The following is a 15,190-nucleotide window of genomic DNA, read 5'->3' on the forward strand; positions in this document are numbered from 1 at the left end:
TTGGACCAGTGTTGCTTAACATCTTTGCCAGGGATACGGACAGCGGGATTGAGTGCACCCTCACCAAGTTTGCGCATGACACTAAGCTGTGAGGTGCAGTTGACAGGCTGGAGGGAAGAGATACCATCCAGGAGGACTTTGACAGACTTGAGATGTGGGCCCAAGACAACCTCATGAAGTTCAACAAGGCCAAGTGCAAGGTCCTAGACTTGGGTTGGAGCAGCACAAAGCTCAAGGAACGGCTTGAGAACAGTCTTGAGGAGGACTTTGGGGAGTCGGTTGATGATAAATTCAACATGAGCCAGCAATGTGCACTTTGAGGCCAGAAGGCAGCTGTGTGCTGGGCTGCATCAAAAGTGTGACCAGCAGAATGAGGGAGGTGATTCTCCCCCTCTATTCTGCTCTTGGGAGACCCCACCTGAAGTTCTGCGTCCAGTTCCAGTGCTCCAGCTTAAAAGTGAGATGGAACTGCTGGAGGAGGTCCAGAGGAGGGCCACAAAGATGATCAGAGGGCTGGTGCACCTCCCTGTGAGGAGCAACAGGCTGCAAGAGTTGGACTGTTCAGCCTAGAAGAAGAGAAGACTCCAGGGAGATCTTATAACAGCCTTCCAGTACCTGAAGAGGGCCTACAAGAAAGCTGGGAAGTGACTTTTCTGCAAGGGCTTGCAGTGATAGGACAACAGAAAACAGCTTTAAGCTTGAGGAGGGCAGATTTAGACTGGATATTAGTAAGAAATTCTTTACAGTGAGGCTGGTGAGACACTGGAAGAGATTGCCCAGGGAGGTTGTGAACGCTCCTTCCCTTGAGGTGATCCAAGCCAGTCTGGATGAAGCCTTGAGCAACCTGGGCTAGTGGAAAATGTCCCTGCCCATGGCAGGGGGGCTGGAGCTAGATGATCTTTAAGGTCTCTTCCAACCTAAACCATTCTATGGATCTACAAACAGCAAACAAAATATTGTCACTAAACTTACAAGCAGGTCTAGCAACACAATATAGAACAACTTGAAATCAGACCTCAGCCTCTCTGCCCACATCCTTACTGCCTTGCTGTTTTATTAATGGATAATGCCTCTTTTTTTATTTCATAATCAAGATGAGGGAAAAATTGATTCTATACTATGTTATTCCCTGATAGTTCCACTTCGAAGTCTTCAGCATATTTAAACATAAATCCCTGGAGCTTCTAGCTCATTAGTACTACTCCTAGTTAAGCCGAAGAAGAGTAAAAGACAGTGTTATTCCCTGTAACACTTGTCCATTCTTAGTCTGTGTCACAAAAGTAACCAAGAGATTTAGTGTCCAGAGAGATCAAGGGGGAAAAAGGAAATGCAACAAATACTTTTAGAATTTTATTAACTTTAACAAACCCTTCAAAGTAAAGGTCACTTGTTTACAGAGGATTCAGATACACATTTAAATGCCAACTGGGAATATTTAACAAGCTATGTACAACAGTGTCAGCCATCAACTGCTGAACGCTAATCAATGTAATCCAAATCTTCTGGGATTCCAAAACTTTTGTTGATTCTGCTCTCTTCACATCCAAATTTACGTTTGGCCCAGGACTTTATTGAAAAGATGTTATCTGTAAACAAAATGAAAAATATTCCCTTCTGAATAGTTAGGAAAGCATAAATTATAGTCTTGTCTACAACAAAATCCTTTGATTTGCATTACCTCTGTGTATATGAAAAAAAGCACATAATAGGGAATATCATTAGTAAGTGGAAGAGAAAATAGGAGACTTCTATAAATGGCATACTTTTTTACACAGTACTAAGTAAAATAAATCATCCTTTTTGGAGGTTACCTTTATCTTTCCTTGCTCCTCTTCTGAGAGGACTGAAAGCTAGAATTACAGTATAAGGCTGCTATAGAGTGATGAAGTAAATGTGAATATGCATAGTAAGTATTTAACAACTAAGATACTTACTGTGTGACTAACTACAATTAGTTAAGTACAAGGTCCTTCCTAGTCCTATGTATGTTTGTTCAGACAATGCACTTTTTGTTTGAAAGTTGAAAAAGATACTAAGTAGATTTATTTCAGTCAAAACCTCTTTAGCATCACATTAATATTATTTCAGCATATAAATTCTATTAAATTTAACTTAACATCATTTTTCACTCCAGTATTAACCGAAACTCACTATGTCATTGCTAACATCCATAAATTGCAACATTCCTTAAGACAGGAAGTGTTCTGTGTCTGCACATCTTTTCCTTAACAATCAAGCATTTTTTTAAACTGCCTTTTCAAAAGAAATATGTTACAGTATATAACCCTAATTGTTTAATTAAATAGCCACATGCTTTCTGCAGGCTGAGGCATAGTTCCTCTCTCTCAAGACCTTAAAAACAGCCCGTCATCAACAGCAGAAAGCCCTGACAACAGTACTCCCAGAAGTTATTTTTTGCCTATATGCAGTGAAAAACCCAGTGCAAGTGAAGGTATAAAACAGTAAAAAAAGGTAACATAACCAGTGATAGTAAGCAGTTTATCAGTAGCAGATAGATTCTACCAAAAAAAAAAAATTACAAACAACACTTAATTTTTTAAAAGGACATAAACATTGCTTGCTCTGCAAATATATAGCAAAGCTAAGAAACAGCAGAAAACAGAGTTCAACTTCCATATGAATGTTATCACAGTAACCCTCCTCAAAATCATGTAATGTTCTTCCTGCGTATCTAAGATGATGAATTAAATTTCACAAATGCCTACTTTGTATTAGCATCTATCATGTGGTAGCAGCAATAAGGTTCCACAAAGCATTCTACTCTTTAGAAACAGATGAAAATTCAGAAAATAAGAATTAAATTGTCTGAATAACTGTATACAACCATATCTGGCCTCTTTCTATTAGTGCTTTTCTCAACTTAGGAAGTTTTAGCTCAACCAAGAAAAGGAGCTGCAGGTTTTAGCATGGTATGCAAGATAGCACCAGAAGAACAAGCATATGACATGAAGTGTGTTCAGTAACTACAGCTAGAAACTGTATTATTTTTTGGAATCATGATAATTTATAAGCAAAATATACTTCTGCATGTTTTTGTAGGTGAGGGGCTATCTTACATCAAGCCTTAATCAAATTTAAAATTAGGTCTTTCACTGAAACTGCTCTGGTCTGAAGCTGTGTTAGGCAATATAAATTCATACACACCAGTCCATCTATTGGCTGCCTCCTTTGCTATTTTGTTTGTTTGGCCTGAAAGAGGGAAGAAAACAAACAACAGCATACATCAGAGTAAAATCATACAATAGTTTCAAGGCAGAGAGATTAAATTTTTGTTGATATCATTTTTAGAGAACCACACATTATTAGGAAATTATTCCCCTGCTTCTTTTTTTCATTTTTTTCCCCACTCTTTTTCATTCGTTCCAGCAAGCAAAGTTAAGTTAAAGAAAAACATGAGTAAAAGAGCATAAAAGATACTGTATGAACAACTCTGAGTTTTTGAAGTGTATTTTAAAATAAAATAATCCCAGTTTGGTTTGCCTGGGGGCTTAATTATCTATACCAAGATAGGAACTGGATACATAGCCTGAAGATACTAGAGGCTCTGTATAGATAAGGAAACTGACAAGGGTGGGTAGCAGTCTATCACATTAATCCAAAAGTTTATCATACAGCTATGCAAGGTCTCCCAGGCTTTGAGAACCCCCTCAATGAAATTAAGACAAAATCATACTCCTAGTTGTTAAATCTGGCTTATCTCCCTTACCTCCACTCCATAAGGCACAACAGTATCAAGAAAAACTCTTAGATTAGCCTGCTCCCATTAAAATAAGTACTGAATCAAATCAAGCAAGTTGGTTTGTAACGTGGGAATTTATCAGCATCACTATGGTTCTCACGCCTACACATAATGCAGTTATTCCCAGTCGGACTTGTTAGTACTTGCATGATATTCATTTGAATGGTCAGCATGAAATTTGTCTCCAGAGGTACCAAGAAGTGAATATACGATCAGGTATCCATTGTTATAAATATTACACTTTCAGGCAAAATTAAATTATGTTGACAAATCATCCGCTATTATACAAAGCTGAGCACTCATTATTCTACCCTTATTACTTTGGTAAGTGATCTGAAAAATGTTTTTATTGTAATAAAACACTGTTTCAGAAACAGCATAGTTTCTAGAAGTGGCCTACAATTAGAAAGCTTGGGCAGAGCATGAAGAAAAGCAAACAAACAACCCCCTCCCCCAAAAAAACCCTAAACACCTGATGGGCAGGAAAAAAAGGGAGTAGGTGAGAGGATGGCATTTTTGCTCATTTGCATGCACCAGAAATTCAAGTTATTCCCAGCCTGAGAAAGATATTCCTTATTTCCTTTGTTGACTGCTCCTTGCCACCCCCACCTTGGTTCACTTCCTTGGCAGCATTTTGAACAGCACTCTACCCAACAAGTCTGCAGAGTAAGGGCTTTCACTGGTCGAGTTTTTCAATGTGTCAGCTATGAGACTTCCCTCAGCACTTTTCTGAAACTCTAGGGTAAAAGCGGAAAGCTGTATTTGACTCCTAAGCAATGAAGTTTTAAATGAAAGGGAGGAATGTTGGATAGCATTAAACTCTGTGGATCAGAGCTGCAAAGTGACAGCATCCTGATGGCAAGTGAGACAACCATAGCACCTGCTAGATCTCAGCAGAAAGCTCTGCTTTGCTTGAAGCAGCTAACCAGCTGAGCCCTGTGTGTCTGCATCACACAAAAGCTCTAGCTTCCTGTGGCTTTTAGCACACAACCCTGTGCTTAAAGCCCAGTGACCACATGGTACATTAAAAAAAAACAAAAACAAACAAAAACACAACAATAGTGGCAGCATGGTGCAGTCACCCTTCAAACATTACTAGTGCATGTTAAAATATACATAGGTGACCATGTAATTTTAAAATGTGAATTCTTATTTCTGTCAAAGAAAAGACTGGAGTGACCAACAGATACAGTTTGGGTGACAGGATGGTTAGAATGGCAGTGGCTGCCTGTAACTGAGCTGTAGCTGGAAATGAAATCATGGTAGCAAGAGTAGGAAGCCATAATGGGGAAATCCCACAGTGGGCAGCACCTTCAATGACTGAAATAGCAGAGAAATAACAAAAAACAAAACCAAAAACAAACTAAAGAAACTTCTCAGAGTAAAAGTTTCCATGCACCACCTGGGACTGATCACAGACTGGCAGCAGTGCCATGGTAGAAGTGTGGAAGGATCTCAAATGGAGGCAGAACTTCACGATAGGGAAGGTGACGTTCAAACAATCCAGCTTAGTATCAAAGAGGTTGCTTCAGTCCTTCAAAGACTGGGACACACAACCCCCATGTTACTCTGCTGTGAAGGGGCTTGGGAGTTGGGGAAACCAGAGATGCTCGTAAAGCCTCAGGCATCTGACGTGCCAAAAAACGCATTCACGAGAGGTGGGGACAAGTGTTTGCTACCTGCAATTTCCCTTCTACACCAGCTGACCCACATATCCATGTACATGACAGCACCACAGGGATGTACATATGGATTTATCCTGCCATGCTGAAAGTTGCTTAGACCATCAGGCATATTGTACTGATGGCAATGCCAGTTCGCTTGACAAGGAGTGAGACACCCCTGAGTTACTCATGTCCTACCTGAGCAAACTTATGAAAACAAGACAGCTTGTACTGGCTCTTGTCATCAAGTGAGACTATCACTGCTGCAGAATGGCACTGTGCTCTGCTTAACAACTAATTCCTTCACCTGAATTTTCCCCTCGCATTTATTTTAATAAACTACTGTGTCATCACCCCAGCTGCTGCCTCATGGCTATGGGCTGAGCGTTTCACAATCTAAAGGAAAGACTGAAGTCCCCCAAGACCAGGCTCAACTCTTGCCTATTATCCCACTGCAGGATCTTGTCTGCCTGCTGTATCCCACACCATGCCTGAAAGAGAAAGGAGAGACAAGTACTAGTAGATACAGACCTTCATCACCTGAAGACACCAGCTACATCAGCATCTTCCAGAAGCCTCCAACTCTCATCACAAGAACTATAAGGAATGAAGAAATCTGCACCATGACTACTTTCTGGAAACCTTTTATAGTTGCTTGTTGGGACTTTCATTGTTTGCTTCATGTGTATGTGCATAGAGGGTGAGGGAAAGGAGGCTTAGTAAAACAGACATGCCACCAAACACACCTACTTCATGTAACTCAAAGACTTGCTAGGTCTGATTACCTATCTTTAGCTCCACAAGATCACACAGCCATTGATCTCCTGGGGTTTGAATTGCACTGAAGAAGAAAGTTTAAGATCTAAAGAAGACATTAGCATGAGAACTTAATGTATAGAACAAGGAAGAATCAGGACATGAAGTGTGAGAACTGTAAAAGAAGAAACAGAGATAGCACTGAGGGCAAGTGGCTAATTGTCAAAACCACCATGACCACTGGGTCCCAAGCTCAGCTGGATCCTGCTGCTGACCAGAACTGCCCTATCTGAACTTGATTTTTAGCAATGACTAAGTAGTGCTCCAGTACAGAAGGCTGTGCAAGACAATGAAAGGGCCAAATTGTGCATAAGAGGCAAGGGATACAGGGAGCAACATATGTTCCAGACACTTCCAGATGTCCTCCTTACCACTCTTAGGCCCTAGTTACTCTATTTTATATCTATACATCTGCACATAGATATACTGCTGTCTGGAAGCAACAGAATAATGCCTTTGTCCTGGACATTACATATTTATTTCCAACAATTTGTGGGACAATGCATCAATAGATATTCCTGCTCCCACATCTGCAGGACACAAGTCATTCACTTGGCTGAGGCACACACCTGTATCCTCCACTGACCAATTTCAGGCATACTTGCTGTTTTCTAAGCAGGAAAATGAAAGCTTGCATTTTGGTTCTTTAACAAAAGCAACCAGTGTGTGTATAGCAACGCAAGGCCCGGAAGCAGCACAACTAGCAACACTAGTCTGTTATATTTGCAAAACACACCTGGAAATATGCCCAAGACAGTGAGCCTCAAAAACATTTTCCAAACCTACTTTCAGGTTCTTTCTAAAAGCTTAAGTTCTGCATATATCATTAAAGGAATAAAAAAAGATAGTAACTGAATGGCATTCAGAATCAGACTGGGGAGGAAATCTCAACAGCCAGAAGCAGCTCAAAACCACCTGTAGACCTGGAAATTAGGAGAGCTGCAGCTTGCTTTCCTCTCCTAGTTTCTACTCTGTCATTTTCAGGAGAACTTTAAAGATTATTATAAGTAAAGTTTTTATGTGTAAACAAAATTTTCAGGTCCAGGAACCTCTATTTCTACAGAATGACAAAAGGTAATTATACTTATAAAACTAGAACAATTTGGTGCCAGTTTAACCTAGCACAGGCTAATGCCACAAGAAAAATGCATGGGTTGCCTCATGTAAGACACATGACTGCAGAAGGAACTGGCACCTTTTCAGGGAGACTGTCACCCATCAACCCATGAGACTGTCAGCAGATACATGCAAAACACATCTGCAGACTTCAGCATTTGGGTGATGGGAGTAATTTTATACTATGAGTCATAATTCTTCTGCATGAAATGCAGAGAACAGCTGCAACTGCTGTCAGGGGCCAGTGGGGATTATTAGCCCAGAGATTCCCAATCTCTTTCATGGAAAAAAAAAAGTCAGGGTAAATTAATTTCATTAGGTGGATTTGAATCCCATTAATAATTTTGCATCCACTTATACTGAATTTAAATATGAAAAATGGCAACTACATTAAGAAGAGTATGTGAACTTTAATTCCCAATGATTCCTTGTCTTCTGCAGAGTTATCCATTCTCCTGCTTGCAGGCTGCCCTCACTTTCCAGAAACATTGGTTACCTTGCTGTTATCCCATCGTGACAGGTTTGTTGCCCTACCTCCCCTGAAGAAGCATCATTAAATCATCCTGTGATGCACTGTTTCCAAAAATCTTTTCCACTAATGAAAATGTCTCGTGCAAATAAAGAGCCTATCCCTAAAGGCCTGGGTAGAAGGTGAACATAGAAATAATACAGAATCACAGAATTATTAAAGCTGGAAAAGACCTCTGAGATCATCAAGTCCAGCCTATGACCTAACACCACGACATCAGCTAAACCATGCCACCAAGTGCCACATCCAATCTTTTCTTAGGGACCCCTGGCAATGGTGACTCCACCACCTCCCTGGGCAGGCCATTCCAGTGCCTAATCAGCCTGTGAGGAAGTGCTTCCTAATATCTAACCTAAACCTCCCCTGGCACAGCTTCATACCATGCCCTCCTGTCCTGTCACAAGTTGCCTGGGAGAAGAACCCAACCCCTACCTGACTACAACTTCCTTTTAGGTAGTTGTAGAGAGTGATAAGGTCCCCTTCTAAGTCTCCTCCAGGCTGAACAACCCCAGCTCCCCCAGCCTTTCCTCATATGACTTTCCCTCCAGCCGCCTCACCAGTCTCGTTGCTCTCCTCTGGACCTGCTGTCCTCCAGAGTATAAAAACGTAATTAGCATCTCCTACTGACATGTCCACAACAAACGGACACTGGAGACTCTGATTGCAAGACTGTAGCTTGCCATTACAGACTATTCATGGCCATGGTGTGACCATGGCAATATGGTGATACTCACATTTGAGTATCCTTCAAACTAAGTAGTCTACAACACTGTCAAAAGAGTAACTCACCAAAGAGCAGGAACTGCTTTAAAAAAAATGTTTTGTAACCAAGTACTAGGCAGAGATACCTTCACAATGTGTCTTTACCTTCCCACATGCTTCCCAAAGAAGTGTTTGCTCTTACAAGCAGAATAAAGAGTTCTTGTGTAGAAGACTAATAGCACATCAGAATTCTGTCAGCTCCTTTGAATTCAAAGTAACACATCATTCTTCCCCCATACTCCAGTTTCCCACGTTAAACTTATGCCCATGGTATTAATCAACAGGTCACAATGCTTTAGAATTCAGGACTAAATTCAAATCAATGCATAAATATAATTTCTTATTTAAATGACATCACAAATTCCACAGAACTATATGTACTGACATATTATTAAATAATAAAGAGTATCTCTCCCTACATTTAGACTATCTGAATAAAGTTTCAGAACTACAAGAAGCAGCATTGATGATTATGAAACCTACCTACTGATCTACAGCTACTTTGAAAAGCGAAGAACATAATAAAAGCCACTTGTGGAAGAAAAACACTCAAATTTTGTTGTATTAATGAACTGAACAACAGCTCTGTGTGTATGTGTGTGTATATATATATATATGCTTGAAAATAAACCTGAGCAAATACATAACATAGAGCCAAGTCTTGCCTATATGGAGAGACATGGCAGTGCATAGTAGAGCTACTAAGCTGATCCACATCACTAGGAATATGCTTTTAAAGGGTCTATGATCTATGCTAGTGTGTTTGAAAAAACGTCAAGTCTCATCAGCAAAAGCTTCCTTTGTCCCATACGAAAAGGTCACACTGTCAAATTTCATCAGGATGTACACAGTGTCTCTTTGAAAAATGTCCAACAGAATTTGCCAGAATTGCTACCAAAAGACTCATCTGTGCTCTACATGCTCTTGCACTTAAGGTTACTACATTCATGTACCCACAGAAAAAGACTCTTTACCTTTTGAGTACTCTACCTGAAAGCCCACAATGAATTCTTAATTGCAAATCTAAAACACATCTGTTCCTATCCACACAACAGAGGCAAGCAGTGTGCTTACGAAAGGGAAATGAGCACATCAACTTTCTGCTTCAGGGCTCCCTAACAACACTTTGTTTAATTTTCAGAGGACAACTCGTCCTCCCTCACTTCATTTACTAACAAATTCCATACCCACAGCACAGCTAAAGGAACTTGCAACTTTCTATGCTGCTGAAGTGCATTTCACAAGGAGGCCCACCACAGTGCAATATGGTTTTTGACCTGCTGAGGATGTAATACTGCTGCATGCCTCATGCATCACAGAAGCTGCACAGAAGAACATTGCAGAAGGTCCTCTGGTCTCTGTACCCATGACTCAATGCATTAATATCCATACTAAGCAGATGCACAGACACAACAGACCCTGTTATAGAGCATCATTGATTCTACCTCTCTTTCTGACACTGAATTGCTAACCAATACACCTTGAGTACCATTATAAACCAGTTTGAGATTCATGCTGATGCTGTTTCCCAAGTGTGAGAGTCACACTAATGTGGCCTCCCCACTTTCCTTACCACAGTATCATGCAAAATTGAGTCAAAACACCACACAAATCTTCTCACAATCTACAAAGGTCTCTTACAGTGGCAAAGATGCAAAAAAAAAAAAAAAAAAAATCAGTGCTCTTCTAGGTGTTTCTAAATTGTTTCTCTGTTCCAGATATTTTTCTGATATCCCACTCTTTAGTACCCTGTTCTTTTTTCAGCTTTACTTAACAGGTATAATCAGTGTGACTATGTGTTAACTACAGTTACATACAAGTACATTTATAATTTTTAGAAAGAATTAGGAATAAAGTTATGTTTAGCTTTGTTAAAGCATTTTGCTTTGTCTTTTAATGTAACTTTTGAACAGGTAATTCAACCTTCCAAATGAATGATAGGCCATTCAAAGAACAGTATAAGGAATGGGGGAAGCATAAACACCCCCCCAACCTTAATGTGGTGCAATTCATTGAGTTCTTTCACTACTGGTGCACTTCTATGTACATTCTGGTACTCTATGATGATGGAGGAAAAAAAAGGGGGGGAAAAAGAAGAGGAGTGGGCTTTATGGTTTTGTTTTTACTAGTAGCAGATAGCCCACAAGTTCCATACATTAACATACACTATTTCCTGTCATATTCTTCATCCTGCATCATCCAGATCTTTGGCAAATGAATACATTAAATATAGAACTTTCTGAAAGACAAGACTAAGTAAAAAAAAAAAAATTAAAAAAAGGAATGCTTGCTTTTAAATCTGTTGTTTTTCCTATGTATTTTAAGCAAGTACCTGGTTCACTTCAGAGAAAGTTTAGTTTAACCTTCTAGGGCTAACATAAGTGTGGGTGGAGCCTCCAGTCTAACTTCAACAGAATGACAAATTTCTAATTGCGGATCTTTGTTAATGGTATTGATGCATAAACCATAAAAAGCACAGCTTGTCTCTCAGATGCCAGGTGCATATTTCATGGTCAGTAGCTAGAAAACATCCTCTTTAATGGCAAACTGAACATACTGAATCTGGAGGTGATTAAAAAAAAAAAACCAACACTCTATAAGCTTGAATCTGTACCTTGCTGATCTTGGTGGTACCAGGCTTAGAATTATTTGCAGACATTCACTTTTCTAAGTGAATTATTACATTTATAAAAATACCCACTTCATTCATAACTGAAAGCACAGACAAGGCTCATTAAATGTTTTCTAAGCCATAGTCTTTGCCACAAAATATAAATGAAAACCCATCATACAATTTTGTAAATTATCAGTGTTTTGATGCATTTTGAGTAAAATTGATGCAATTCATCTTAAAGCCTCCCCATTAGCTAGGGTAGTCTAATCTTAATTTCATTAACCCTTTGGGAACAGAGACTATTCCCAGAATTAGCAAGAAACCCCGCAAAGAATCCAACATTTGGTACTACGTTTTTGTAACATTAAATATATGTGTGTGCATAAAACATTTTTAAATTGATTTGAATGTAACAGAACATAATGACTGGGTGTATCAACAAAAAAACCCAAGACAACGACCAAACAAAACCCCAAAACCCAAACTATGCCCTCCATAAAATGCAGCAGCTACATCAACATTACCTTTTCAGCTTTCATCCTCCAGGTATTAAGACAAATGAAGACACTGATAAACCCAGAACTATGTTCTCATACTGTTTGTACATCCCAATATAACCTTTCATAACAGTTTGTCAAGCTGAAATTTTCAATGTTTAGACATATCAGAATTTGAAATTTTTGAAAAATCTACAATAAAAAACACTTTCAAGTACATACTATGTATAGCAAGACATTTCCATGGTATTCAGTAAAGTCTGGCTGTTTTCTCAAAACTTATTTTCACACAGCCAGGTAAGTATTAGTTTTAGAAAATAATATAAACCTGAACTAGACTGCCTCTGAAATCACCTACACCTCTTGCTACAAGACAAAAAAAATAAAAAGAGCAGAAGTAAAAAAGGTTGGCACCAAAATTGTTATATTACACACCCTGTATCTGTCAGTTTACTAATTTTTGAGAATACACACTGTCCAGACACATTCATCTCTCTGTTTTAAAGGTAAAAGCCTAAGAGAAGAAAAATTACCAGCAACTGGACATTCTAAAAACATGCTAAATAACATGAGATTGCTGACTGGCAACACCTAAGACCAGCCCCATAAATATTAGCAATCATCCACATGGAAGTCACTTCTTTCAGTCAGTATGTTACTGCTTCTGAGATTGAAGTCCTATGCAAAGGCACAAAGTAATAAAAGAATGGCTACTGTGGGGAGAAAAAAAAAAGAAAGCTTAGACCAAATAATGCTTAATATAGTATAAATCAACGTTTTTCTAATTGCAGTAGAACAAGAAGTTTGAAAAACTAAAAATGTTTATTTTGTAGTGAACACTGACAATGCTTATCTGCTTCCAGTTACAAGTGGGCCAGGAACTCAGAGCAAAGTGTTTATACATTTAGGCTGCCAGACAAACCTCTCTATAAAACTGTCAAAAAAATTCATTAGTTCCCAAAAGTCTCTCTCTGGGGGACAGAAAGAGATTAAAACTTACTAACCTGTTAATTAAACTGAACTTATGCAGCAGGTTAATCTTGATGTTGCATGGAACTTTTTTTGTCAGCCTTATGAAAATCTGAAAACTGTTTAAAGCTTGCAATCTCAATGCCTTTGTCCTCTATTGTAATCTTTAGGGAATCTAGCAGCATCACATGTATCCAACTTTGCATACATTCATATTATGTTCTATAAGCCTTTCATCTGGAGTAACTACAGAATCTCTTCTCCACAATAGCTGCTTTCCCATGTGCATATCCTCTAGCCTAAAAAAAAAAAAAAAAAAAATCTACCTCAAAGCTGAGAAACTCTGTCCTGCAGAAGCTGACTAAGGATTAAAAATTTAACAGATTAGTATAAAATCCCAGTAACTATTTTTTGTTGTTCTTTGGGGGTGGTTGGTTGCTTTTTTTTTTTTTAACTTCAGATGACTGTTGTCAGTTTTACTGTCTTTAATGTTAAGGAAGAATTTATTACTGAATTCTAACTCACACAAGATGATCTGAACAACATTTCCAAGCATCAAAGATAAACTCAACCAATCACTGAACTGTAGGGGCTGGTGGAAGAAATCCATGTATTTTGCAATTCTAGATATGTTTTTTTACAATATCCTACCTATAAAATGGAATTATCTCCACAAGACCAGACTATTACGTAGCTTCCTCTAGTGGTCAGTCCCTGTGTATCTTGCTTCCTCTGCTAAATACTGTAGTCAGCTGTTACACACAAATACTGAAATTCTGTGTTCAGATGCTACAAAATGGGGAAGGCATTAGAGATTCTACTTAAACTAATACAAAAGCCAAGAAAATTAAGCCAAAACATTGAGCAAAACATTTGTTACCGATACTAAAAGGACAAGCAGTGAAGTCAGCAAAACCCAGTATTTTAGCATTCTGATTTGCCCCCTTGTGAATATGCAATAGAATGTATTTAGTTACATGGTCAAACATGACTTTCCCATCACAAGACTCAGGAAGCAAGACACATGTTTAACTTTTAGTTGAGTCTTTAGATATTTGCTATGAATCATCTAAACTTTGTTTTGACCCTGGAAGTGTTACCTGAGTGACTTAATGAGGCTCATTGCTATACAACAGGTTTGTTTCTGCAATACTCCTTTGAGGGAAAGAGCAATTAAAAAGGCATAGCAAAGCATTCACCAAAATTAAAGGTCACTGAAATCAGATGACAATTTGATACATCCCTAAAGTACCATAACAAAAAACAAGGCAGCTCTAGGATATGGGATGAAGGGAAATCGAGTGAAATTTTACACTGAGCGTCAGAAAAGATTTCCTTACAGGTTGAGCTCATTATGGAAGAAAGGGGAAAACCCCAAACGTACAAAGTGGCAACTGCCCATTACAAAACGTATTGTATCGAACAAGCCGACTCTTAGGAGAAGTGCAGTTATGTGATGTAACACCCATTTCAGACTCAACATTAAAATAATTTATAGTTAATAACCCACTCCACTGATCTAACTGAAAATAATCACAAGGATCATGTTATCTGAATTGCAAACCTAGTACAAAAATCTTATCACATGAAGACTTTAACATCTGTGAACCAGTAACTCCAATTACAAGGTTATTCTATGTGGCAGTTACATCGATGTCTAGCTGAACACCTTCCACTGCCTGAGATTATTTACTGCCTTCTTACTTAAACAAAACGTAAGTTCCTGCATCTTGTTTTGCTTATGCACTTCCCTGCACTCTGGAGTAAGAGAAAAGCCCCCTCTACTTTTAAAATATTTTTTCCTCTCTTTCCCTTAAAGCCTGTAAAATTCCATTCAGCTTTGACAAAGACACTAAGTCCTCAAAACTGACATCACCATTTATTCATTTCTCTGCTGCCAGCAACAATGTGCACTGCCAGGGCAATGATGGCTGATGAAACCTAATGAAGCAGACAACTAATTTCTGAAGCGGTGCCATGCTAAAGGTAGCCCAAAAAGGCTAACCTCACCAAATTCCTAAATGTTCATGCCTCCATTGCTGAAACTCATGTGGAGCTTCCATACACTTCAACAAAACCAAAGCAAACAAAACCCCCAGCAAAAAAAAAAAAAAAGGCAACAAAACAAAAAAAACACCCACAAGAAACAACAATAAACACCAAAAGCAAAAGAGGGAGAAAGGCATGACTGAAGTAACTAATGACTAATTTTTTCCCCTTTCCTCCTCTTTTATTCAGAACATTAGCCTCTGGCTAAAGCAGTTCATCTGTCCTAACATTCAAGCTATGATTTGTCCCCCTGTGCCTAGTATTTAGGAAGGTGCTTGTTGTGTTTGCCTCTAAAGAGAGGTTCCTCAAATCATGTGGTGCAACATTTACTACATGGGAATCTCAGCAGTTAAAATACCTGGCTCTACAAATCCCTCTGCTATGGGTATCTGCCTAATCTCATTCATTTTTACA

The 15,190-nt window shown here is 38.8% G+C and overlaps 1 protein-coding gene across 1 annotated transcript in view; it reads right to left on the bottom strand.

The window, feature by feature from the left end:
- Positions 1-1,479: 1,479 nt before the first annotated feature.
- The window catches only part of MND1 (meiotic nuclear divisions 1), a 36,929-nt gene continuing 23,218 nt past the window's right edge, over positions 1,480-15,190 (bottom strand). Inside the window, exons 7-8 of the mRNA XM_054382947.1 lie at positions 3,166-3,210; positions 1,480-1,586 (exon numbers count right to left, since the gene is read on the bottom strand). Coding sequence (XP_054238922.1) covers positions 1,480-1,586; positions 3,166-3,210 — 152 coding nt within the window. The remainder of the gene's footprint in view (positions 1,587-3,165; positions 3,211-15,190) is intronic.

The sequence above is a fragment of the Indicator indicator genome, chromosome 8, assembly GCF_027791375.1.
Source record: "Indicator indicator isolate 239-I01 chromosome 8, UM_Iind_1.1, whole genome shotgun sequence".
NCBI classification, from domain to species: Eukaryota; Metazoa; Chordata; class Aves; order Piciformes; family Indicatoridae; genus Indicator; species Indicator indicator.